General features: G+C 38.5%; 1 protein-coding gene across 1 annotated transcript in view; it reads left to right on the top strand.

The window, feature by feature from the left end:
• Positions 1-25592, top strand: part of LOC131906999 (E3 ISG15--protein ligase Herc6-like) — a 56797-nt gene extending 31205 nt beyond the window's left edge. The window contains exons 13-23 of the mRNA XM_059257893.1: positions 2405-2565; positions 9740-9844; positions 10714-10821; positions 16072-16203; positions 18034-18177; positions 20537-20703; positions 22281-22344; positions 22763-22833; positions 24716-24899; positions 24995-25097; positions 25327-25592. Of these exons, the coding sequence (XP_059113876.1) occupies positions 2405-2565; positions 9740-9844; positions 10714-10821; positions 16072-16203; positions 18034-18177; positions 20537-20703; positions 22281-22344; positions 22763-22833; positions 24716-24899; positions 24995-25097; positions 25327-25541 (1454 nt within the window). The 3' untranslated portion in view covers positions 25542-25592. The remainder of the gene's footprint in view (positions 1-2404; positions 2566-9739; positions 9845-10713; positions 10822-16071; positions 16204-18033; positions 18178-20536; positions 20704-22280; positions 22345-22762; positions 22834-24715; positions 24900-24994; positions 25098-25326) is intronic.
• The last annotated feature ends 1004 nt before the right edge of the window (positions 25593-26596 follow it).

Below are 26596 nucleotides of genomic sequence, written 5' to 3'. Positions count from 1 at the left end.
CTTAAGTTTTGTGTAGAAACATCAAAGCCCCCTATTATGGTAGTTGGGAAGATGGCTCAGTGGGTAAGTTCACATGTTCCAATCCTCAGCACCCACATGAAAAGCTGGCATCACTGCATGCACCTGGAACCCCAGGGCTGTGAGGAACAGGGAAAAGAGAAGAGCTGAGGCTTGCTGGCTACCAGACCAGGTCCAGATTCGGTGAAAGAACCTCTGTCAAAGGAATAAGGCATTGAATGATAAATCAAGACACTGGACATCCTGCTCTGCCCTCTGTGCATTTGTGCACGTGCATATACAACACACACACACACACACACACACACACACACACACACACACACACACTTTTATAACAACCTTCTCTCAAGAACTACCAAGTGTTGCTTAAGGACTATGTTATAGGATATAACAGTCCTATAGTTAAGGACTATGTTAATTGATTGCTTAAGGACTATGTTAAACCAGCTTTGAAAGTTTCCATCACTTTCACATTGCCAGTGCACAGGCCTAGGGGAACAAAGTCCAGTCCAGAACATGGAATGTGCAGTGGAAAGTTGCTTCCATTCTTCTGCTGCTGTAATAGTAATTGACATGTATTTCTTTGATGTATATACACATGCGAGAAAAATGAAAATGCAAAGCATAATTATGGGATTAAATTATTAAACTGTATGTGCATTTTTATTGATTGAATGAGAAGTGTTTTTTTAATTAAATATAAAAAAATTTTATGTGTGTGTACTTTAAGTGAATTTGTGTGCATCAAGTGTGTCCCAGAGCTGATGGAGGCAGGAAGAGAATATCGGATGCCCTGGAGCTGGAGTTACAGACAGTTGTGAACCATCGTGTGGGTGCTGGGAACTGAACCTGGATTTGGTTGACTCCTAACCATGGAACCATCTTTCCAGCTCCAGCATTTGCACTTTTTTCCAAGAGATTTTTCTGGGTATTGGAGTGAACATCTGTAATTCCAGCACTTGGGAGGTAGAAAAAGAGGACTAGGAGTTCAAGGTCAGCCTTGGCTAAATAGTGAAGCCTGGGTAATATAAGACATTGTCTCAAAAAGTGCTTTTCTTTTCTAGATCTAGGAGTCACATTTCAAAAGGCCTGCCTCACTCTCAGATTGAAAAAAAAAGTTCCCATGTTCCTACCATAATTTTTGCATGTATGTAGTGTGTCTGGTGCTAGGGACTGAACCTGGCACCTTGAACATGTTAGGCAGACAGTCTAATACCAAGCTATATTCCCAACCCTTCATACTATCATTTTTACTTATTTTTAAAGATATTTTAATTGACAAATAGTAATTATACATATTTGTGGAGTGCAGTCTGACTTTTTTTTTTAATCAATTTTTTTATGTGCACGGGTTGTTCTGCCTACATGAATGTTTGTGTACCACATTGATGCCTGTGGCCAAGGAAGCCAGAAGACAATGTTGGATCCCCTGGAACTGGAGTTACAGATGGTTGTGAGATGCCATGTGGGTGCTGAGAATCAAACTCTGTCATCTGTAAGAGCAGCTAGTGCTCTTAACTGCTGAGCCATCTCTTCAGCCCCAGTATGACATTTTTACAGTGTATGCAAATCAAATAAATAAAATCTATCTAACTGACATTTATCATCTCAAACATTTATTGCTTCTTTATTTTGGGAATATTTGAAGTTCTCTCTACTGGCTGTTTTTAAACAATTAATTATTATTAACTGCTTTACAATGTTGGAATGTTGGAAGTCTTTCCAACTGCACACTTGTACCAGTTAATTATCCTCCCTCCCTGGTCACTTCCTTCTACCTTCATGAGATCAACATTTTTAGTTTACACTCAAGAAAACATCCCATGTTCCTGGCTTATTTAGCAAGTTCTTGAGTTCACCCATGTTTCTAAAAAATGTCAGAATTTCTTTCCCATTATAATTTTCATGTTTCAATCTTTGACCCATATGGTTTATGGAGGTAAGATTTTAATTTTTTCTAACAAGTTTTAAAATATCTCCGCACCTTTGTTAAGTGATAAGTTTTGTTTTCAGAATATAAAATGTCTTGCAAACTCAAGTTCATGATCTGTGTGGTATGCATCTAGGTAATATCATTTAATTGCATTAGCTTGGTAATTTATTTGAACCTTTTTGTTGTTATTTTTTGAGATGGAGTCTCTTGTCACCCAGGATTGCCATTTTTCTGCCAATGCCTTCTGAGAACTGGGATTTTAATATTTATGAAAGTTATTGTCTGAGAACTCCTATTTAAAAATACCAAAATCCAATGTAATCTCAATAATGTTAAAAGTGAGGTATCTGCTCTTTAAAATAAGTGTCTTAAAATAATCCAGCAGAAATGTCAGGATTTAAGAGCCGAGAGGAGGAACATATTTCTCATGTTTGGTTTTCACACCCTCAGAAAAGTGTTGGACATCTTTGGAAGTTTCTTTTCTCAATACACTGGTCCAGATGCTAAAGGAAGCTATCATCATCATCTCTCAAATGTGTGATCCAGTTTCAATCAAACAGCATCAATATGATCTTAAAGTTCTTTTAGAAATGATGAAACATGTGCATAAGGTAAGGTTTCCTCTAAAGGAATGTATATACCAATTCATTAAATAATAATTCTTTAGGTATCAGCCAGTTAAACACTTTAAAATATATTTTTTTATTTATTTTAATTTATTATTCTCATTTTTACATACCAATCACATTTCCCCCTCCTTCTCCTCCTCCCATTCCCCCTATCTTCCCCCTACTCCATCTCCCTTCCACTACTCAGAGAGAGAAAGGCCTCCCATGGAAAGTCTGTAACAAAGTCTGGCACATCAAATTGAGGTTGGGCCAAGCCCCTCCCCCCTGTATCGAGGCTGAGCAAAGTATCCCTCCATAGGGAATGGTTTCCAAAAAGCCAGTTCTTGCACCAGGGATAAATCCTGGTCCCACTGCCAGTGGCCTTACAAACTGCCCAAGCCACACAACTGTCACCCACATTCAGAGTGCCTAGTTCGGTCCTATGCAGGTTTCTCTGCTGTCAATCCAGAGTCCCTGAGCTCCCACTATCTCAGCTCAGCTGTCTCTGTGGGTTTCCCCATCATGCTCTTCACTCCTTTACTCATAGAATCCCTCCTCTCTCTCTTTGACTGGACTCCAGGAGTTCAGCCCGGTGCTCAGCTGTGGATCTCTGCTTCCATCAATTACTGAATGAAGGTTCTATTATGACAGTTAGGGTAGTCAGTTCAAATACCCTCTCCACTACTGCTTGGTTACCTGAACTGGCTTTTCTCTGTAATCAGATTGGTGACTACCAGCTAAGACTCTAAAAATATACTTTTTTAAAGATTTATTTATTATGTATAGTGTTCTGCCTGCAGGTATGCCTGCATGCCAGAAGAGGGCAACAGATCTCATTACAGATGGTTGTGAGCCACCATGTGGTTACTGGGAATTGAACTCAAGACTTCTGGAAGTGCAGCCAGTGCTCTTAACTGCTGAGCCATCCCTCCAGCCCACACTTTTAAAATGTTTTAAATTAAAATATAATTCTATCATTCCCCCTTTCCCTTTCTTCCCTGCCACCCCTTCCACATCTCCCCAGCTTTCTCTCCCTCAAATTCATGGACTCTTTAATTATTTTTGTTACATATGTGTATAAATGCATATATGTATGAAGTCAACCTGTTGAGTCCATTAGTGCTGCTTCTAATGATATGACTCCAGAGCTGACCATCTAGTATTAAATAACCAATTAGGGTATCATCCCTGGAGATGACTAGTTCTCTCTCTCAGCAGTCCTTAGGGTGTTTTTGTTTTTGTTTTTCAAGATAGGGTTTCTCTGTGTAGCTTTTGCGCCTGTCCTGGAACTCACTCTGTAGCCCAGGCTGGCCTGGAACTCACAGAGATCTGCCTGGCTCTGCCTCCCAAGTGCTGGGATTAAAGACGTGTGCCACCACCATCCGGCAGTCCTTAGGTTTTATTGTAGTCCTTTTTGTAGGGGTGGAGCACTGTGACATTTTTACCTTCCCCAATAGCATATCTATTGGTACTGTCATTGCTCGGACATCATTTAGGCAACCTTATCATTGAGGTATCATGGGTGCATCTTCCCTGTCATTTCTAGGAGACGTAATCGTACAGCAGGCTTCCTGGTCCTCTATCTCTTATAATCTTTCCACCCCCTCTCTCACAGAGTTCTCTGAAACTCAGATACAGGCAATTGTAGATGTATCCACTGGGTCTGGACAACACAAGATCAGTTGTTCTTTGCACTCTGATCAGTTGTAGTTTCCTGTAAAGGTCTATATCTGCTACAAAGCATCGTTGATGAGGGGTAAGAGCTACGGTTATAGGTGGATACAAGGATGGGTATTTGGAATGCTGTTGGGAACTATACTGGTCTAGTAAAGTGGCAGTAGTAGGTTCTCCTCTAAGATCCGGACCTCACCAGCCCTCGGTAGTTGTTTGCGTTTCCAGTACCAGGCATGATTTCCCTCCTGTTGAATGGGCCTTAAGTCCAACTGAGAGCTGCTGGTGAATGCCAAGATTTGAGTACCACCTATAGAGATACCTTGCCTTATTTGGCCGAGTTGGGAATCATAGGCATCACAGCTGGGTAGAACTGTTGTAATGTGTTCTGAGACTATAAAAACTAGACACCCCCCCCCCCCGGGAGGAGGCTCTCAGGTCAGATCCACATCTAATGCTGTCCGTCCTGTGTCTGACGGGAATGGTGTTTTCAACCTCTGGGAAGTAGCCAAAGGCAGCAGAAATAGCCTAATTGTTTTGGGAGTCTCTTGAGCTGCCCTGACCAACGACTCTAAAGAATGTTTCTAATGTGTGGTACTGGAGTTCTTGTTAGATGTCTATGGCCCTTGTGGGGAGCATTGTTATCCCAAGTGGCATAAATTTGCGTGTGTGTGTGTGTGTGTGTGTGTGTGTGTGTGTATGTGTATGTATTGTGTATTTGTGTGTATGTGTATATATATACATACACACATATATATATAATCATGTAATTTTAATTTAATACAAAAATAAAAGGATTCCTATCACTTTTTCAAACATCCCTAATGTCATTTTCACCTGCTCTCTCACTTCCTTTCTGTAATGACCCCTCCACCCCCTCCCCAGTTAAAGTCTCCCTGGTTTTCCCATTTCCCCGTTCATATCAGTTGTGTCCTACGATTCTCTTTCAAGCATTCCTTCTCTTTCACTCTCTCGCTGTCTTCGTCAGGGTTTCTATTGCTGCAGTGAGACACCATGACCAAAAAGCAAGTTGGAGTGGAAAGAGTTTATTTGGCTTCCACTTCCAGGTCATAGTCCATCATTGGAGGAGGTGAAAATAAGACCTCAGGCAGGGCTGGGACCTGGAGGCAGGAGCTGACGCAGAGGTCACGGAGGGGAGCTGCTCACGTGTCTTCATCTGGGCAGTTCTTAGTTGAGAAGGGGGGGAGCGGCGAAAAAACTCATCAAGCTATATGGTTACTTTCATTTGTTGAATATATAACGTAGTAAAAGTTAATGTTAAAAAGCAGGCTGAAGGAAAGCCCGTAGAGGGCTCTCTACCAGGGTGCCCAGAATCAGCCGTATTCAGAAGTCACTGGCCAGACTGGGTCATCTTCTTCCTGCTATGGGTGGTAGTCTCAATGTAACAGGGTTTCTAGTCCAAGAAATGGACCCCACGGCTACTTTTACCAGGAAGCAGTTTGTTATGTGACAGGATTCTAGAAGATTATTATCCAAAGAGCTAGAGACCCAAATTTTGCAGGGTGGAGGCTTTTATAGATTTTTTTGTGTGTCTTTGTCTTCCATACATGGGTACATACATTTTAATTGCGTGTTTTGAAATACTAAGCAGTAATGACTAGAATGAGAAGGGAGGGAACTGTGTAGCTCTGGCTGTCCTGGAACTCACTCTGCAGATCAGGCTGGCCTTGAACTCAGAGGTGACCTGCTTCTGCCTCCCAAGTGCTGGGATTAAAGGCATGCTCTGTCATCTCCCTGTGAAAGATATTGCTTTTTAACCTTTCCCTTATAGTTTAATTTTACTTCTTAATAAACTGCATCTCTCCTTGATGATTTTTAGTATTCCATTTGTAGAAAATCAGATGCTCACCTAATCACACCCACTTGTTTATCTGTCCTCTACCACTCTCCTATCTGGGCAAAGTGGTTTTTTCTGTAATTACAGCGGTTGGTAGTACAGCAAGGAGAACCAGAAGTTTAAGTTCATTCTCAGCTATCTATATATAGGTATAGATATTGTGTGTGTGTCTATGTGTACACACACACACACACACACACACACACACACACACACACACACCTGATATCAGTTTCGAAGTCAGTCTAAGCTACATGAGATTCTGCCACAAATAAAACAAAACCGAGAAACTGTCCTAGTCACTGTATTTTTATGACAAATATTGGTATGTGGTAGAACAGGTCAGGGCTTTTATTCTTTAGGATTGTTGGATTTAATGTAATATTTAAATGTATATTGTTATTCTTCAAATTCTGCCTATTAGAATTTTTGTTTTGTTTCATTTTTGCTTTTTAGTGGAAAAAGTTTTTCTACATTCTCCAGGCTGACCACCAACTCAGTCTCCAAAGTGTGAGGATTGTACCATCACACATAGTCTGTTTGTTGGGCCATTGGCCATGTTTCTGACTTGCCATTGATTTGAATGTATAGAATAGAGAGAACAGATGACTTACAAAATTGAGGCTGCTCCTCTCCACCTCTCCATTCACTTAAATCTTCTTCAATTGCTTACATTATTACATATTTTATAGAGCTCTTTCATTCATTTTATAAACATATTTGTATCCTTTCAGCAACTGATGGATGTTTGTGTGATTCTAACTTCTTGATCATTTATATTCGTGTACAAGTTTTTGTGTAAATAAATGTTTTCATTTCTTTTGGGCACACAGCTAAGAGTAGAATTGTTGAGCCATATGAACGCTCTGTCCTGTGAGGGTCTACCAGCTTATTTTCCAAAGAGCAGCACAATTTTGTCTTCCTATCAAGAAAGTATGAAAGTTATATTTTTCATATTCTTCTCAACTAGTTATTACCTGCTATTTTGATTATGCTCCCATAGGGTGATAAATGGTATCTCATTATGGTTTTCATTTGCATTTTCATGCTGACTAATAATTAATAAGGTTGAACATCCTTTGATGTAGTTATTGGTTAATATTTATTATTTGAAGTTTGCTTATTTTAAAGTTAATTTACCTTTGTTTTTTATTATTGAATTATAGTTACATATATGTGTGTGTACATATGTGTATATAGTTAGATACATACAGATTCTTTATGTAATTTGATTATACTTTTCTTTTACTCTGTGCATGTATTTCACTTTCTCAGCAGTGTCCTTTGAAGCATGAAAGTGTTGGTGCTTCTCTCCCTCCCTCCCTCCCTCCCTCCATCCCTCCCTCCTCTCCCTCCCTCCCTCTCTCTCTCTTTCTGTGTGTGTGTGTGTGTGTGTGTGTGTGTGTGTGTGTGTGTGTGTCTCGTGTCCTCTTGGCTGGCCTCAAGTTTACTATATAGTTGAAGATAACCTTGAACTTCCGATGCTTCTCTCTCCATCTCCCAATAGCTGAGAGTATAGGCATTGTATGTGGCAGGGCTTCATTCATACTAGACAAACACTACTAACTAAGCTATAACCTTCAGCCTTACCTTTTCTTCCGAAACTTAAATTTCTAACCATTTGTCACTAGTCTGTAGAAATCTTGCCAAGTTTACCCATTAATACAAATCTTTTGATCCACCTTTGTGTTTCTGTGCATATAATCCTATAACTTAAGAATAATATGCTTTTTACTATATTTTTTGTATGTAGTACAAGTAAGCTGTAGATGAATGCTTACTGAAATGATTGGTTTTTTGAGCATTATTTCTTCTGGGAACCCTTGTTGTACCCCTTACATCACAGCTACTTTCTGATTATGTACAAGTGGGCAAGCCACACCAGTGCACAGCTTCTTGGTTTCGCAAATAAATGCTTATTTTTAATTTATATGTGTGGATGTTTTGCTTGCATGTATATCTGTGTACCACTTGTGTGCCAGTATCTGTGGAGGCCAGATGAGGGTGCTGGATCCCACAGAACTGTAGTTACAGGTGGTTGTAAGGCATCATGTGGTGCTGGGAATTGAACTCAGTTCCTTCAGGTCCTCCAGAAAAGCAGCAAGTGCTCTTAACCGCTGAGCCATCTCTCCAGCCTTCTGCAGATAACCCATTAACAGAACCTTTATTCTTATTGGCTTGCTTTTGTATTGCCTGTGGCTGCTTTGATACTGAGTGAGGTTGAATAGCTATTGGAAACTATGTGGACCTAAGCACAAAATATTTACTATCTGTATTTAAGATGGTATTTGCTGATTACTGTCTGTATAGTAAGCCATATGTAACACCATTTTTTTAAGTTTTTGGCTAAGCCAGCAGCAATTTATTCTCAGGGTCATAGTGTGTTAATTTAAAGGCCTGGCAGGAATTTGGCTTGAGGTCAGAGCAGGTAACCTCTGAGGCTACATCCCTGGAGTTCTTACATCTATCTGCTCTTGGAAGATATAGTTTTAAGAGGTTCTTCTGTCACCATAGACCTCTTTTAGAGACTTGTGTCACCTTCTTTGAGGCCTGTCCCTAACATTTCCTATTAGAAAAGGCTCCTCACCGCTGTCCTACCATGGCCTACACTACCTCCATCATTATTCTGACATGGAATGAAGTCCCTCTCAAGATTATTTTTTTAATTTTAATTGAATTTATTGAGATTTTTGTAAAATGCCCACAAGTGCCTTATATGGATTGTATTTTGGGATACATACAATATTTCCCCAAGTATTATAAATATATACATGTGAAATTGAAAAAGGAAGAAAGACACACATATACAAATTGATATACAACAAGCATTTGTAGATATAAGTAAAGGAAAAAAATCAACTGTCCTGCAAATGTACAGAGGGATTAGCACTAGAAAAGACACCATGGATAAGCCAGAATTTTTTAGTGACTGATAGATACCATGTGAAAATTCTTGAGTGACAAAATTTGATTTTCTAGTGAAATATGCAGAGTGAAGATTATTCCATCCAACTCAACTTGTCTGTCTAAAATACCCTTACTCCATTACTGACAAATGCATATTCAGATATAAATATAAATGTAGGTATCACACTTTACATCATTTATTAATAGAAAATGAAATTCCAATTCATGTGTGGTGGTATTGTGTTCCCCAAAATATTGTGCACCCTAATAAACTTATCTGGGGTCAGAGAACAGAACAGCCACTAGATAGAGGCCAGAAAATGGTGGCACACACGCCTTTAATCCTAGCATTCCAGAGGCAAAAATCCCTCTAGATCTCTGTGAGTTCATGACCACACTGGAAACAGCCAGGCATGGTGACACATGCCTTTAATCCCAGAAACTGAGCCTTTAATCCCAGGGAGTGATGGCAGAAAGCAGAAAGGTATATAAGGCGTGGAGACCAGAAACTAGAAGCATTTGGCTGGTTAAGCATTCAGGCTTTCGAGAAGCAGTTCAGCTGAGATTCATTTGGATAAGGACTCTGAGGAAACAGGATCAGCTGAGGAACTAGCGAGGTGAGGTAGCTGTGGCTTGTTCTGTTTCTCTGATCTTCCAGCATTCACCCCAATAACTGGCCTCAGGTTTGATTTTATTAATAAGTACCTTTAAGATTCATGCTACAGTCTTGTTCTTTTTAAGGCTAACCGTCAGCTTCCAGAAAGTACTTTCATCATAAGTGAGCTTTCTGCCATCTTAGACATAACTATAAAACAACGCACACTGTCCTTCTTGTATCACAATCTGGTAAGTATGACATATTCCCTTGGGAGAATGTTCATGGTATAAAGCAAGACATGTTAGCAGCTATGCTATCCCTAGATTAGAAAATGTCCTTATTACCATACTAAACTGGCTAACTTGAATGGCCATTGAAAACTGAAACATTTTGCTCACAAAACAAATGTATTTTCTTATAAATGTGCCTCTAAGGGCTAGGTATGTAGCTCAGTTGATAGAGCGCCTGCTTAGCATGAATGGAGGCCTGAGTTCTTGATCCCCATTACTGCATAAACCAGGTATGGCAGTGCATGCCTGTAATCTCTACACTGCAGTGGAGAAATGAGGATCAGAAGCCAAGGTCAGGGTTGGAGAGATGGCTCACCGGTTAAGAGAACTGGATGCTCTTCCAGAGGACCTGGGTTCTGTTCCTAGCACCCATATGGTGGCTCACAACCGTCTACAACTCCAGTTCAAGGGGATAGATGCCCTCTTCTGGCATCTTTGGACACACTGCAGACACTGCCCACATCTAGAGGGCAGACGCACATGCGACAATAAAACACCCGCATATGTAAAATAATAAAGTAATTTAAATTTTTAAAAATATTTTTTAAAAAAGAAGTGCAAGGTCATCCTCTGGTACATAGTCAGTTTGAGGTCAAACTGGGATACATGATATTTTGTCTCAAAAATGAAGAAGGAAAGACAAACAGGCAGACAGACAGATGGACAAAGAGGGGGGGGGTGCTTCTTGGTAATGGCATTCTTAAAAATAGATTCAAAAGATCCTAATGGTAAGTAAAGTGATGAACTTAAGGAAAGGAATTAATGTTGTTTTTCTTTTCATTGTCAAAATTGTTGTTTGCTTACTTTTCTTTCTTTTTTTTTCTTAGCTATTTTTAGAATGCCCCGATCCTACTGTTTTCAGTGATTTTCTATTCAGCTTTGATTTGCCATCCAAAATTAAGTTAATGAATTATGAGTCCTCTGTAAAGCTGATGGTATGTATGTTTTTGTTGCCATGACAAAATATACTTTATAAACAGATATATGTAACTTGGAGTTTTGGAAGTTCAACAACATGTTGCAGGAATCCAGATGTGCCTGCCCTCACTTCTTCGCTACCCTCTCTCTCCCCACCAGCATTAAAATACGAGGAGAAGCATAAAAGGACTTTGCCATGTGCTGAAGGGGCCCATTGTATTGGATGGCCTCACTTTATAAAACCTATTCTCACAAGGAATCACCTACTCTGTGAGGCTAATAGTAATCCCTTTCAAGGGTAGTATCCCATAACCTAATAATTTTCCAGAAGTCCAATTTAGAATTTAATTATCACCACACTGGAGTCAAAGTTTCACATGATTCTTTGGAGACACAGTCAAATGATATTCAAGTCAATATGGGTTAACATTTTTGTCATGAAAATTTCAAACATATATAAAATAAAAATAATGATACCCATCACCAATATTATCAGGTACAGACATTTTACCACATGTTGGTCTACCACTTTTATTAATTTTGCAGTTGTTACTAGTTTCTCTTCTGAAGTATTTTGAGAAAAATGCCTGCTCAAAATTCATTGCACATTTGATCTTCTAATTTTTTAATTCTGCTTGCCTCGTTTTTTGTGTGCGCTAACTTTATCACTTAAGGGGTCACCTCATGCTTCTTTCATTTTAGGTTTCTTACCAACTTTTACTTTTGCACAGATAGAAAAATTATTGAAATTTCATCTCTTATTTTTGTTAAGGTTTCAACACAGCAATATTTCTGATCTTACCACTTCTAAGTCATTATCTAGAATTCTGAAAGTAATGCTGTTAATCCGAGCTATTGCTTGATTACTCACAGAACAAAGTAGTGTAATGTTTAACCTTTTCTTTTTAATTATTAAATGTTGCCAGTATAAACTTTGTATTTATTTTACCAGTGTATGTTCCTACCAGCAATGTATAAAACCCTCTTTCAATCGTTCACCAGAGCAGAATGCTAGTGACCTTTGTGACCTTTGACCAGTTAATCATGATTCAGTTTAATTTGTATTTCTCGTTTTACATTCCAGTCCTTACTCTCTGTAGGTGACATCATTTCCCTACATGAACATTCCTAGTAAGCCATTCTTTTCCTCTCCTCACTTTATCTGATTTTAACTATGGCTGTGATCTTAGTGCCAGGCTTCAGATTCTTTAGTTCTTTGGAGCTTGGCTTATAAGCATCAACACATTTAATACTATTTTATTAATGCTTTGATAATTTTGTATAATGTATTTTGATCATAGTAACTTCTCATCAAACTCCTCCCAGATCCATTCTCACCTCTCTTTCCACCCAACTTCATGCTCTTTCTCTCCACCACCCTCTTTTTTAACCCTAGCCAATTTGTGTTACCCCAATACTCTTGGGTGTCGAGCCTACCAGCAGTCATACCTCTCCCGCTGTTATCACAGACCAGTATCTCTTCAGTTAGGGGTGGGGGTTTATACTCACCCCCTCCCATGACTCTATGCTGGGATTTTGACTGGGTTGAACTGACACAATTCGTGTGCATGCTGTCACAATCACTGTGAGTTCATATGTGCAACTAACTGCCCTACTGTGTTCTACCTCCCCTGGCTTTTTACAATCTTTCCACCCTCTCTTCTGTGAAAATCCCTGAAACTGTAGGGAAGGAGTATGATAGAGACCCTATCCCTGAAGACAAGATGCTGCATCCTTGACTCATAGAATATGGAGAGATCCAGCAGGTACTGGTTTGGAAGCTTCACTCCTACTGGGTAGCTTTCATGGTGCTGGGAGGTGCTATGCACACTGCCACAGGAGAAAAATAATCATCAGTCTCACTTACCTGTGAGTCCTGACTGTCCTGGCGAGGTATGCCCACTGGTGCATTAGGAGCATGAGTGCTATGGAAATAACCAACCATTTTCTGGTTCAATTTAAAGTCCACTCTATGAGATTAAACCAATACCTGGCGCCATTATTGGGGCCAAGGAACCTGTGTCCAGATAAGTTAGAGGCCCTAGGGGAGAACCTACTAATATTATTCTGCTAACTGGATATGGTATTAAAACAACTAGTAATGACTTATTGCTGTACCCATAGATTGTTAGTGAATTTCTCAAACTTCATCAAAGAAACTGCTTCTTAGATGCACAGCAATTAACACAGAGGCCCATCCATAACTGCTCAACATGCAAAGAATAAGAGCTTGCAGAGTGCTCAGCCCTAAACAGGACATCTATATCCTATACCCAACATATATTTTTCTGATTTTGAGATGATGGCTGGTTTGCTCGCTGAACTTACTTTCCACTCTGACCATTTTGTTCCTTTCTCACAGTTATATTATTACCACACAGCATTTACATATTTTCTTGCTCACCATCAGCCTAAGTTTCTTGTTAGATATATAATGTTCTTTCCCTAGACAGTGTATTAAGAGTTTTTCAAACATTTTTAATTGCTAAGGCTTGTTTTCTAGGTCATTTCTCAGGAAAGGTTCATATTGATTTACGATATGTAGATTTTAATGATTCATTGGAATCCAACATCACAAACATTATTGTCTTTATTATTAATTTAAATATCATTGGCCATCTCTATAAAACAAATAAGTCTAGGACACAGTGTCCACAAAATAAGCCATTTCAACAACAAAATATTTCTTTTTTATATTCTATTAATTACATATGACTTTTGCCAATGTACTATGCCATAAATTCCAGGTTTTTACAATAAGCAATCAAGACACAAAGAACATCCTAGTAATGTCATTCCAAAAGTAAAGACTCTCCCTCTGCTGTTACTAGCTCCTGGTAATCACTGTATCATCAGTCTAACCAAGTCTTTTCTACATTCTTCTCCCTAACAGTCTGGTAAAGGGAAAAAGTGAAGCCTTCTTCCCAAACATAACCTCCCCTTAAAATCCCTTCAAACAATTCCTTCCATATGTAGTATTTTCTTCTACAGAATGTCTAGTCTATCATGTTAATGAGTAAATAAATGTACATGTTACACATCATGAAAGGCTAGGGGAGAGCATTTCTAGTAGCAAGTCTTATGGGCATACTTGGGAAGCAGACTTCACAGTTCTAGTCTCCAAAGGATATGATGAACAAAGTCAAAATGGTAAACTTCAAACTAATCTAATTACTTCAAACTAACTAACCAATTCAAATGCAGTAATGTAGAAAGGGGGGACTCCAGTATGGAGAACAGGTGGAGATAATGTGGACAACAGGCTAAGATGGAGATTCTCTGTAGTGGGTAGCCATTCCAGATATTGTCGAAATTATTAAGGCCACTCCACGTAGTTAAAAGGAAGATTTATTTAGTGGGCAACTTACAAATGAAGGGATAGGTAGGTCACAGAGTCTGGGGAAGGTGTATCGATCGCAGTCCAGCGGTGTTCTCTGGAGCTCTGCTCGGTCAACCTCTACCGTCCGGGGTCCAGGAACAGAGAGAGAGCTGGCTCATCCAGATCTTGGGTCTCCAGGCGCCTCCCTTGGCCCTGCCTTGTAGGCGTGACAGTTGCCGAAGCCTCAACGGGGGTTGGAACTTCCAGATCAAAGCTGGAATGGCTACCCACTACAATTCTCAGCCTCAATGGGGGTTGGAACTTCCAAATCAAAGCTGGAATGGCTACCCACTACAATTCTCAATCTAGGTCTTCACGAGGCAAGGGAAATTACAGGTATTTCTGCCTGCTACAGTCAGTAGCCACTGTGTGTCACTCAGAGCCATGGACAATATTTTCCAGAAGTCAAGTCAATGTTGCTGAAGCATCCCAGAACTACAGACTCCCGAACACAGAAGTCAATTAAGAACTCTGGGTCGGGGGAAGCTCAAGGAATAGCAGAACAATCTAGTAGAATCGTATAAATGTCTCAGTATGTGGTGGTCAGAGATCTGGAGTAGGGGTTCCCCAGCCCAGAGTCACATATAACCTTACCTAAGATGGCAGAAAGCTTATATGGGCAAACACACCCGGCCTAGAAACTTGTTATCCACCAATCAAACTGTCACCTCATGATTCCTAAATATTGCTTTATCATCCAGGTGATAGACCTGAAGGCTCAGAGGTATGTTGAAGGTTAAATCAAGGGTACCCAAGTCCATTGTTAAATTTCCAATCCAAAGGAGTTTAACAGAAGCAAGAGCAAGGCCTACAGTCGTGAAGGAGTGTTGACAATTTAGGGGAGCTCAAGATAATCCCATTTAGAATAGCCAGGACAGTGCTTAGTAACAGTGACTCCCTGAAGCACAGTTTTAGAGACTTCCAAAGTGGACGGTTATTATTTGCAGAGAGCACCCTCTCAGAGAATGTCTTCTCTTTGTCTTCTTCCTTGTCTCCTCCACAGCCCTTAGAGTCATTTCTGAGGTTTGGGTGCTACCACTGGACTTCTGGAGGCTGGTGGTAGATTGTTCACTTAGTATGTTTGATACCAGCATTGATCATGCTTACTGCAGTAAGGGATTTTTGACAGTTTTAATAACTTAATTGTTCATACCCAGTCACTAATTTTTGCCCATGAACACTAGATGTCACAGTTTGTTTGATTGATCCTGTAATTGCATTATCTTACATTTTAAAGATTCAATAATACCTTTGTTAAATTACAACTATATAGAGCATTGGTAGCAAGAGACAAAAGGTATTTTATTGGAAATACTAAATATAAATCAAGCCTGGTGCTTTGTGCCTATAATTCCAGCACTCAGGAGATTAACAGAGGGGTATTATGAGTTCAAGAAGTTTGGTTGCCTGGTGAGACCTTTTGCAAGAGCAAAACCAAAGGAGCAAACACAAAAGAAGTACTTAAAAAACCCTAGGATTAGTTTTTATAAAATGGTGGGGAATTGGGTAGCCTGGGCTGGCCTTGAGTTTGAACCTGGTAAATAGTAACCAAGATGATCTTTAATTTCTTACTAAAACATGTTTACATTTATGTGCCATTTGTTTGTGTGTGTGCTGCCATCTACAAACGGAGTTCAGAGGACAGCTTGCTTGAGTCAGTTCTCTCCTTCCAGCGTGTAGGTTCCAGAGAGGGGATTGTGGTTAGGAGGTTTGGCAGCAAGCTCCTTTGCCTTCTAAGCTATCTCGCCAGCCCCATATCTTGAATATTTTTTGATCCTCCAGCTTCCCCCAGCAGGAACTGGGGGATTGTTCCAGCATTTACACTTTTATCCCTGAAAGTCTTAAAGGTCCAAAGGAGAACCAACTGAAAACTGTCTTTTTCTAAAAGTGTGAAGCCAGGGAATCTGAAAGCATGAGACCACCATTCCTAATACTGAGAGTCAAACGAAGTCACCTGGTTGAAGACACCATGCGTCAATTAGGACAAGCTGAATCCCTTGACCTTAGGAAACCACTAATGGTAAAGAAAAATGTCTTTTTTTTATTGTGGGAGGGGACATAAGAAGCTACATTAACAACCATGGTGATTAAGGTATTAAGTTTTCCAGAAGTTCTCCCTTTCTCTTAAGGGAATAGAACATTTAATTACATGATAAGTTGCAGGTTAACTCATTATTGATGGTTATAATGAGTCATCCCAGTACTTAATGAAATAAAAATAACTATTTATTTTATAAATCTTCTAGTCCAGCTGAACTTCTGGGTATTTTATGAATGTGCATTTTTATGTATGATGCTAGGAATAAAACCACCATTTCCACACACGCTAAGTAAGTGCTTTACCACTGAGCTATATCCCCAGTCATATGGATTTTTGTTGGAGTTCATTTACGTATCTGAAAGTTAAATAGGGATTGGCTGCACTGTGCTAATACTAGCTGAGGACATTGAGTTATACTTTGTATGTCCTTCCTCCTCTTGGGACCAGCAAATGTGTTCTTCTCATAGCAGTGCTGGAGATGAAAGCTAGCAATCATTAAATATTGTTTGAGCCAAAGAAGACTCATGAATGAACCCAAGCCGAAGGCTGGGAAAATTGCAAAATCCCATGCAAAACAATTCAATCAAGAAATAGTGAGGAACTAGGACTGTTCGCGCACTCAATAGGTAGCAAGTGTAATAGGCAATTTCTCCCACGTTGCTGGTCTCGACTTTCTACAATGTAGGTTTCAATTCCAGCCACTCTTTGTTTACTCTCTATTTAATCCTGTGTGGATGCCTGTAGAGTATTTACTGTGTGGCACTTCAGGACATTTACCATATTGCATACTTAACAGAACATTGACTAATGCTGTGGGTAAGAGGGCAGCCTGGAGTCCCAGGGGGACTTGATACCAGCTGAGAGGGTAAGTAGTGAGCTCCCACAGAAAACAGATCCTGGAGGATAACACTCAGACCAGACAGGGTGACTTCTCAGCATGTGATTCAAATCAAAAACAAAGAATTTTATTTTAGAAACCAGACTCCCTTTGTATCTAGTTTTCTTATACTTTGTGAGGATATCGATAGAACATTCTTTTCTGTATAGGAAATGACTGTCCTTAAAAAGATGTTAACTTCAAGACAGATATAAAATAAACCAAGCATGACAAGACTGTCCTTCCTAATCCTTGCCCTCACTGTAAGTCCTAACCAGGCCAAAGAGTTTGGTCAAAGATCAGCAGGAAAGCTCTCTAAGACAGAGTAAGCAAAAATGGAAGGAATGAAGCTTAAGGTTGCTCATATTCAAAATACAAGGCCTGGGAATCGTAGAGTGCTTGCCTAGCATTCCGGGGGTCCCAATTCAATCCCCAGCATCAGAAATTAGATATACAAATAAATGAAAGAAATGAAATTAGCCAGAAAAGGAAGTAGAAAAGGAATTGTCAGAGCAGGCAGGGTAAAATGAAGTCAGTACTGCGCCATGAAATCCAGAGGCAGGGAGAACTGTTAACAAGAGGAGCTGGTTCATCTGTTTCCCCTGAGTGCGATGGCAGCTAGCTTAGGCAAAAGTACTCAGCCCACACTCACCAGAAGGGCTGCTTACAGGAAGTAGAGGCTGGAGAGCCCAAAAAGCAGTTCTTCAGAGACAAGGTTGCACAGTCTGAAAGAGAATATGAATCAGCGGGCTCCTGGCCTACACTGCTTGGCAGCAAACTGAGAGAAGACAAGGTGTGAGGAGGTAAAGCAGTGTGTGTGTCTGGCAGTTCTAGAGAATTCGAGAATGGTCAGGACAGGCCCAGGACTTTTCCACAAAGGGCAAAGAGCTGCATTTTAAATAAGAGTCTTGAAAGAAATGTTCTTTCTGTAGGTCGAATTTATTCAAGAAATCCGTGCTGAGAGTGGAGGGGTGAGTTCAGAGTTCTTCCACTGCATATTTGAAGAGATGACAGACCCCAAGTATGGAATGTTCATGTATCCTGAAAAGAGTTCCAACATGTGGTTTCCAGTCAGTGTAAGTTATGTCTTTCTCATAGAACATATTAAATGCTGCAATATGAAAACCATAGACGACAGTGTAAAATTAGGACTGTACAATCTCTTTTGAGTAGTGCCACATCACACAAGGCACAGGAGCTGTGCCTTGGCATGATCCGGCAGCATATAGAGAACCAGACTTATCTAGGTGTGCTATTGCATACCAAACCTCAGTGTTCAAGGCACATATGGAGGGGACAAAGCTGGAGGACAGCTTGAGCTGTTACTGGTAAGCTCAGGAAAAACCAAAAAACAGCACTCTGGCCCTACTCAAGATCTACAGAATCAGAACTCATAACACATATAAAATTCCCTCAGTGATTCCTGTACACGTGAAACTTTAGCATTAATGAAGTGTAATTGAAATACAATAGACAACACAGAAAATACCCAATTTGATGATAAACCTATACACCAGGGAAATGATCACCTCAGTTAAAATAATAAACATGTACATCATTACCGAAGGCTCTCACACACTCCTTTCATGTCCATCCTTCCTAAGCAACTACTGGTCTGCTTCTTGTCACTAGAGAGTGAACCATAGTCTGGTTCTATAAATTTATATAAATAAAGTTAAGTATGGTCAAATTTAATATCTGTCATTTTTTTCATTGAATATAATTACTCTGAGATGCATCCATGTCATGGCATGTGTCCATAGTTCACTCCATTTTTTTTAACTGTGGAGTGATATTCTATTGCATGGATATCTTAAAATTGTTTACATAACTCTGAGGAATAGTTATTTGGTATGTGTCCTTAATTTTGAGAATTATAATATGGAGTGTTTCAAATTAGTAGAAACTGTTGATAGAATACTATAGGTAACTGAATTCTGAAAAGTTGGTTGATTTGTCTATAATGTTTTTCATTTTTATCTTTTTTATACATTGTATTATACAGTGTCTTACTATGAATGCCAAGCTACCCTTGAACTCACGATCCTCCTGCCTCCATCTTCCAAGTGCTTGGATTATAGGAGTGCACCACACTTAGCAAAGCCCTCACTTTTAAGTATAGTCATACAGTTCTGCTCAGTAGAAAACAGATATACACATACCCCCAATTAATAAATGTATATGGCTTGGTAAAATATCAAAATCAAGTTGAACCAGAGTACATGTTACAAATTATGGGATAGAAAACTGAGTAGGTTAGGAGAGGCCTTTGCAGATGGTTTGTTCTCTACTTTTAACTCATTTCAAAATTCCATCTGAGGAGAAAATAAGGCAAGGAGTGAGGAGAACGAACATTCTGTGAGTTACTGACCCTCATGAACCTGCTTACAGCAAGAATGTCACTGGAGTGGGGATCTTAGAATTTCACACTAGCAACACTTCCTCTCCTGGGCTGCGGTTTGGGCTGGGAAAGTTTTGTTTTGTTTTGTTTTTCTAACCAGGACTACAAGATGCAGAGAAGAAAAGTAAAGGCAGCCGCATTAGTCTGTTTTTGGTGGTGTCACTTTAATGGACTACCTGAGTACTTTGTTAAGGAGAGTAAGTCTATTCAGCTCAGAGCTCTAGAAGTCTAAGGGCCATGACGCTGACATTCATTAGCTCTCACAAGGACTCCTGGCACAAGGCATCAGGACAGGATTTTCTGCAGGCTAAGAGATGGCATAGTAAGACAGGATGCCAGAGTGAGAAAGGGGCCCCATGGGAGCTCTACCAATGGTAAGCATCTATGTGGGGCTGCACTGCTAAATGGAGACATCATTAATGTAATGCTCACCTGGCATTTGTTCTGCCAAATTGAAGCATCAATATAGAGCCACCTTCCTTCCTCAAGGTTGCTTTTCTCCATGAATTGGAAGGGAAGGACCTTAAAATTCCAAATGAAAACTTTGTAATTGCACCTGAGCATTTGTTTCTACATTCCAGATATGCTCTCAGTAGCAAAAAAAAAACAAAAACAACAAAAAACAAAAAACAAAACAAAAAAAAACATTTGCTTCATGTTCTGTATTGTTAATTTATATTTAAAATTATGCAAGAAGCTGGGCATGATGGTACATGGCTGTAATCCCACACTTGGGAGGTAAGGCAAGAGGAATTCAAGGTCACCCTCAGCTATACAGTGAGTTTTGAGAATATCCTATAAGTCTCAAACAAACAAACATAAACAACAGAAAGAACATTATGGAAGAAATTTAAATTTTATTGCAACTTAGAACAGAGTCTGAAATGTTTAGTCTTTTGAAACCCAGTTTGTGTCTAACTTGGGGTGTTAATTAGAAAAAGGAGCTAAAATTGGTTATTTATTAATCTAATTGTGCCTTTGTATAACTGGTTATTTATAATAGCTTAGGAGTTTTTTTCCATCTTATTTTCCAGCCTAAGATTGAGAAGAAGAACTATTACCTTTTTGGGATCTTGTGTGGACTCTCCCTATCCAATTTAAAGGCTGTCAACCTTCCTTTCCCACTGGCTTTATATAAAAAACTTCTGAAACAAAAGCCATCACTGGAAGATTTAAAAGAACTCAGTTTTCCCTTGGGAAAGTAAGTACATACGTTTGCTTGTCAAGAACAGTATTAAGGCTTAGTGCCCTTTAGATGAGCTTCTGTTATCATGACTTGCAATAAGCCTTCAAAAATGATGAAAAGCCAGGTGCTCCTTTGATCATTAACTAACTAATACAATAAAAAGATTGGACCTGGGCTTTTTAATCAAGATGGAAAGTACTTAGGTGACTTCTCAGGATGTGCATTGGTATTCTTTTTATCATATATATATATATATATATACATATATACATACATATACATATACATAGTGCTATAAGTGCACATACATATATCGATACGCTTCATAAATATATGTTATGTATAAGTGCATATGTATATAGTTTATAAATAGACACAGTGCCATATAAGTGCATATATATATATATATATATACATAGTTTATAAATAAATTTAGGGCTCTAAGTATATACATGTATAGATAGATATGTTTTATAAATAGATGCAATGCTATAAGTCCATATTAATAGAAGTGGTTTATAAATAGATTCAGTGCTATAATTGTGTGTAAATAGAGAGATGTGATTTATAAATGTAGTGTGATAAGTGTATTATATAAAAGATGTGATTTATTAATAAATACAGGGCTATTAGTGTATGTATATACAGATATATGATTTATAAATAGATACAGAGCTATAAGTTTATGTAGATAGATGTGATTTATAAATATAGTGCTTTATGTGTATATATGTGGTTCATAAATTAATCTAGTACCATAAGTGCATATATATATATGGTTTACAAATTGATTACTACCATAAGTGCATATATATATATGGTTTATAAATAGATATAGTACCATAAGTGCATATGTGTATGTTTATAAATAGATACAGTGCCATAAATCATATATATATGTGATATATATGATTTAGCAAAAATGAAAGCACGCTCAGGTTTACTAGTAACTGAGTGAATATGCATAAAATGCCTTTTTTCTGCCAACAAGTTTTTCTTAAAGTATTGACAAAAAATTGAGGGAAATGATTATTTTTTCATGGACTATTAGTGGAAGATTTTTATTAAAGCAGAATTTCTCAACATTGGCAATTTTGACATTTTAAGCTTTTCTGCTTTGAATGTGTTGGGTGGGGATCCAACCGCGGGCCTCCTCCCTCTTGGACAAGAGCATCTACTGACCTATAACCTTGGGCACCTGGTTGTTTGAATTCTCTTAGTGAGAGGTTGTTCTGGGCATTATGATGTGTTTAATAGTGTCTGGGACCACTACTTACTAGATGACAACCCTTAACTGTGACAGCCAAAGACATCTCCAAACTTTGCAAAACAAATCCTCCCTACTTTAGAAGTAAGGGCTCCTCTGTGTAATAATTTTCACAGTATGCAGCAGTATTAACAAGGTAGAGTTGATTAACAAATCAAATTTTAAATGAAGATAATTCCAAGAAGAGGAGTAGGAAAAAGTATGAGAAGAAATTTGCACTGAATTTTGTGCATGTCTATATTACTTAATTTTGCCCCATTGAATGATTATTACTTTGAAATTTAATAATACCAAATATGTAATTTTAAATTAAATTTTTCAATAGGAGTTTGCAAGAAGTTCTAAATTGTGAGGCTGGTGACATTGAAGAACTTCATATACATTTTTCTGTGAGTAACAGGAAACTAGGTTGGCTTTAATCTGGTTTTTTGGTGGGGAGTTGCTCAAGATTGAATCCATGCCTGGTCTACATAGCAAGCTCCAGGTCAGCCAGCATTACATAGAAATACCCTGTCTCTAAATCTTAAAAATCTAAATATATGGGTGTGTGTGTGTGTGTGTGTGTGTGTGTGTGTGTGTGTGTGTGTGTTTAAAAGTCTGGAGTTGAGTGTGGTGGTGCATTCTGGGAAGGGGTATAGGCAAGTCTGAGGCCAGATTGGCCTACATAAATAGACTCTGTCACAACAAACAAAAGACTTAACTGAAAAATGATTGTCTCCAGTCATTTTACATTTTATGGAGAATATGTACTGACAATAATCGCAGACTTATGTTCATGTTTATCACTCGATTGTGTTTTGGTTACAGATACACTGGGATCAAGAAGATGTTGACTTAATTCCAAATGGGATCTCTATACATGTGAACCAAACCAACAAGTAAGATTCAAGACCTAAAATGTCTACTTTGAATAGGCATTAAATGCTTGTATCAAAACAATTTAAAATATATCTGAGCTTCTCAGTTCTTCATTTTGGTTCCTCATCTTTTAGAATGCTAAACAGGTAGGAGAAGAGAAGAAATGATTCAATAATATATATTTCTGTCATCTAAGAGATTTTTAGTCCCTAGTCTATGCTATACTCCGTTCCAGATACTGGTAATGGAGCTGTGAAAAAAGACAAAATGCGTAACTTATATCAGAGTGGGCAGGAAGCTGATACCCAAATAGAGCATCATGTAATGTATCAAATAAATCAATTAGTGCCTGCTTAAGGGATCTGACTGCAAACTGTTCATAAATGTTCAATTAAAGTATTAGTAACTCGAAGTCCACCAAGGCAGGAATAGTTTAAAAATTGGCAAATGTTACAAATGAGGTTTTCCTTTCTGTCTTTTCTGTTTTCCTTCCACCTGCCCTCTCTCTGTTTTTCTCTTCCTCTCTGTCTCCTTGCATCCCACTCTCCCCCACCTTCCTTTTGGAAAACTGGTTGTTAAACGTTTAGCAGCATCTGATGGATTATGGGGAGGACAGAAGGAGGTTTAAACAGGTCAGTTAACAAAGGCAGTTTAAAGGGGCGTTGGGGGTGTGTGACCATGTTTCTAGTGGCAACCCCACTTAGCCTACTTTTCATTACTATAACGAAATATCAAACACTGGGTAACTTTATAAAGAAGGCAGTTTTATTTATCTCACGGTTCTGAAAGTGCACGAACCACATCTGTCCGTGGCCTTCTCGCTGGCAGTATCTTGAGTGTGAGAGAGCAGTACCTGACAAGACATAAGGAGCATGAGTGTGCTCCACTTTTGAACTTCCTCTTGCACCCCATTGGGCTACCAGAGTTCAATGATGGTGCTCTATGTGGTGATTTTGTGTAACTAATCACTCTCCAAAGGCCCCACCATAAACACTATAGTCAGATCAACTTTCTCTCTTCTTAATACCCAACAATGGGAGAAATACATGTCAAGACGTAAATCCTCATCCACACTGTGTCACTTGCCACCAGGAAATCTATGATACTGTGCAAAGTGTACTCTATAATGCAAGGCAGACCTTTCAGAACTTATTTCCACAAATTAGTTCTGCTAAAAGAGAAAAGGGGGGGGGGAGGAGCAAAAGGCACCAGCCCTGAGAACATCACTTTCGGATGAAAATCTATTGACTAGATAGAAGTTTCCAGGTAAAGAAGAAGCACGCCATGCTAGAGAGAATGTTTACACTGCATGGTTCCCTAACAAACAAGAGGCAGCAAGATGAGAGTGGCAGAGAGGAATGTGTAGAGACAAAGAAGCAAGGGTCAAATGGTTGGACTTATGCCCACCCTTAGTCTCCTGTGATAGGAAAGCACATGACATTCCAGAGTCATCATACTAGAAAATTTTGAATTTTTGACTATTCTCTAAGCTAGTTACATGAGATGCAATACTTCCTTATGATGCTGGAGAACAGCCAGTGAGCAAAATGGCTAAGCTATAATGTTTAGTAGGTTAGAGATATTAAATGAATTTTCCATGTATAATAAGCTCGTTGGGACATATGCCTATAGAAAGTCTAGGAAGGCTTATGTTCAGATTGGAGTTACAATTGCTCCTTGCAATAAGGAAAATGGGAACACCCTAAAGCCAGAATCCTTCTCTTTTATCCTCTAAGGACTTTTCTTCTAGTTGGCCAGGTTTTCATCTCCCTGTGTTGTATAGACTTGTGGGCTACACAGAAGAAATATACTTTTCTTTCTCAATAGAGCAAAAAGAGCAAAATAGATAACATTGTAGTCACTGATAAGGAATGTCATTTTTTTTATTTTTCTTCCCTCAAGGAAAGACTATGTTTCTAAGTGTGTCGATTACATTTTTAACACCTCTGTAAAGACGATTTATGAGGAATTTCATAGAGGATTTTACCAGGTGTGTCATTGGGATATAATTACACGGTTACAGCCTGAAGAGCTAATGACAGCAATAATTGGAAATACTACTTATGACTGGACACAATTTGAAAATGTAAGTGATGACATGAGTACCCTCTAACTTTTCCAAATAACTGATACATATCCCCCCCCCAAAACTTTACCTCTTTTTTTCCTCTTGTTCTCAAGAATTCACAGTATGAAAAAGAATATCACAAATCACATCCAACTATTCTACTCTTTTGGAAAGCTTTCCATGGATTAACTTTGGATGAAAAGAAAAAATTCCTCGGTAAGTACTGTAATAGATAGTCATTCTTAATGTGATTGATCATTCTTAGTGGCAAGGCGCATGAATTTACAGAGAGCAAAACCCACATATCATGACTTTTCTAGGCTTCACCTGCCCCTGTGCAGTTTCCTATGAACAAAAAAATATGTTGCCGATATTTATTAATTTCTTATTATTTATCTCGAGTTTTTTAGATAAAATACCTTAACAAAATTGTATTCCTTTCTAGTGTTTCTTACAGGACGTGATAGACTTCATGTAAAAGGCCTACAGTGTGACGGAATAACATTTCGTTGTCCTCAAACTCTCAGTGAAAAGGATAACCCAAGATCATTGACGTGTCACAGTATTCTAGACCTGCCTAAATATTCTACCATGAAAAGGATGAAGGAAGCACTTCAGGTGGCAATCAATAATAACAAGGGGTTTGTCTCATGGGGATGATGCTGAAATAATCACCTCCCACCATTATAACCACTGGTGTCAGGAATTATATCTTTGACTTTTGGGTTCTTCAGTTTTTCCTTAATCTAATTCATACAAAAGGTTAAAGGATTTTACTTAGAATTAGTCAGACAGTTTTTGAGATAGAGAAGTTATAAATTAATGTTTTAGTGGAACAAAATTCTGTAAAACATTTGCTATATTCCTAATCTTGCTATTAGAATGTTTGTTTGGGTTGAAATATTTTTCTGAACAACAATTATCATTGAATAATGTACTAAATATTTTAGATATTCAGTATTGGTGCTAGAGAGAGAACTCAGTGGTAAAGAGCACTGGCTGCTCTTTCAGAGGTTTAATTTCCAGCACCCACATGGCTGCTCACATCCCACCTGTAACTTCAATCCTAGTAGATCTAACACCCTCTTCTGGCCTCCAAGACACTGCGTGGATGTGGTACACAGACATACACACAGACAAAACACTCATAGATGTAAATTAACAATAAATAAATAGATAAATAAATAAATAAAATAGTATTTACTTAAAATGTGATTGTACTAATAATAAACTATTGATTTGAAAGAATGTATAACTCTGAAAAAGTTAGCAAAAATATGCACTGCTTTCAATATGTTTTTGAGGGACATAAATGTATATTTTGTATTAAGAAATATATTTAGAATTTTTGATCTTAGTAAATGCTAAATAATTTATTTTCAAAATCTAAGTGTTGAAGTTTATGATTCTTTGAACATATTTATACATATACTTAGTACAGGGTTTCTGAAGTCATTTTAAATGTAGATAATGTTATTTTGGTAAAATACTGAGCCCAATCAGGAACTCATCAGAAAATGTGAAGAAGTTGAGATATGTCTTATTATGACGTTATAGAGCAAATTAATGAAGCAATCTAACTACTATGGGAAATGACCAATATGTCTTATATAGTGGTTTTACTTAATGTTAAAATGTAAACTACATTATGCAGCATTGAGATGATTTTATAAACTTATATGGTTTGTCATCAGAGTGGCATATATGCTGTTGTG

The sequence above is a fragment of the Peromyscus eremicus genome, chromosome 3 (assembly GCF_949786415.1).
Source record: "Peromyscus eremicus chromosome 3, PerEre_H2_v1, whole genome shotgun sequence".
NCBI classification, from domain to species: domain Eukaryota; kingdom Metazoa; phylum Chordata; class Mammalia; order Rodentia; family Cricetidae; genus Peromyscus; species Peromyscus eremicus.
Note: the sequence above shows the minus strand (reverse complement) of the source record. Positions and strands in the feature narration are given on the sequence as shown.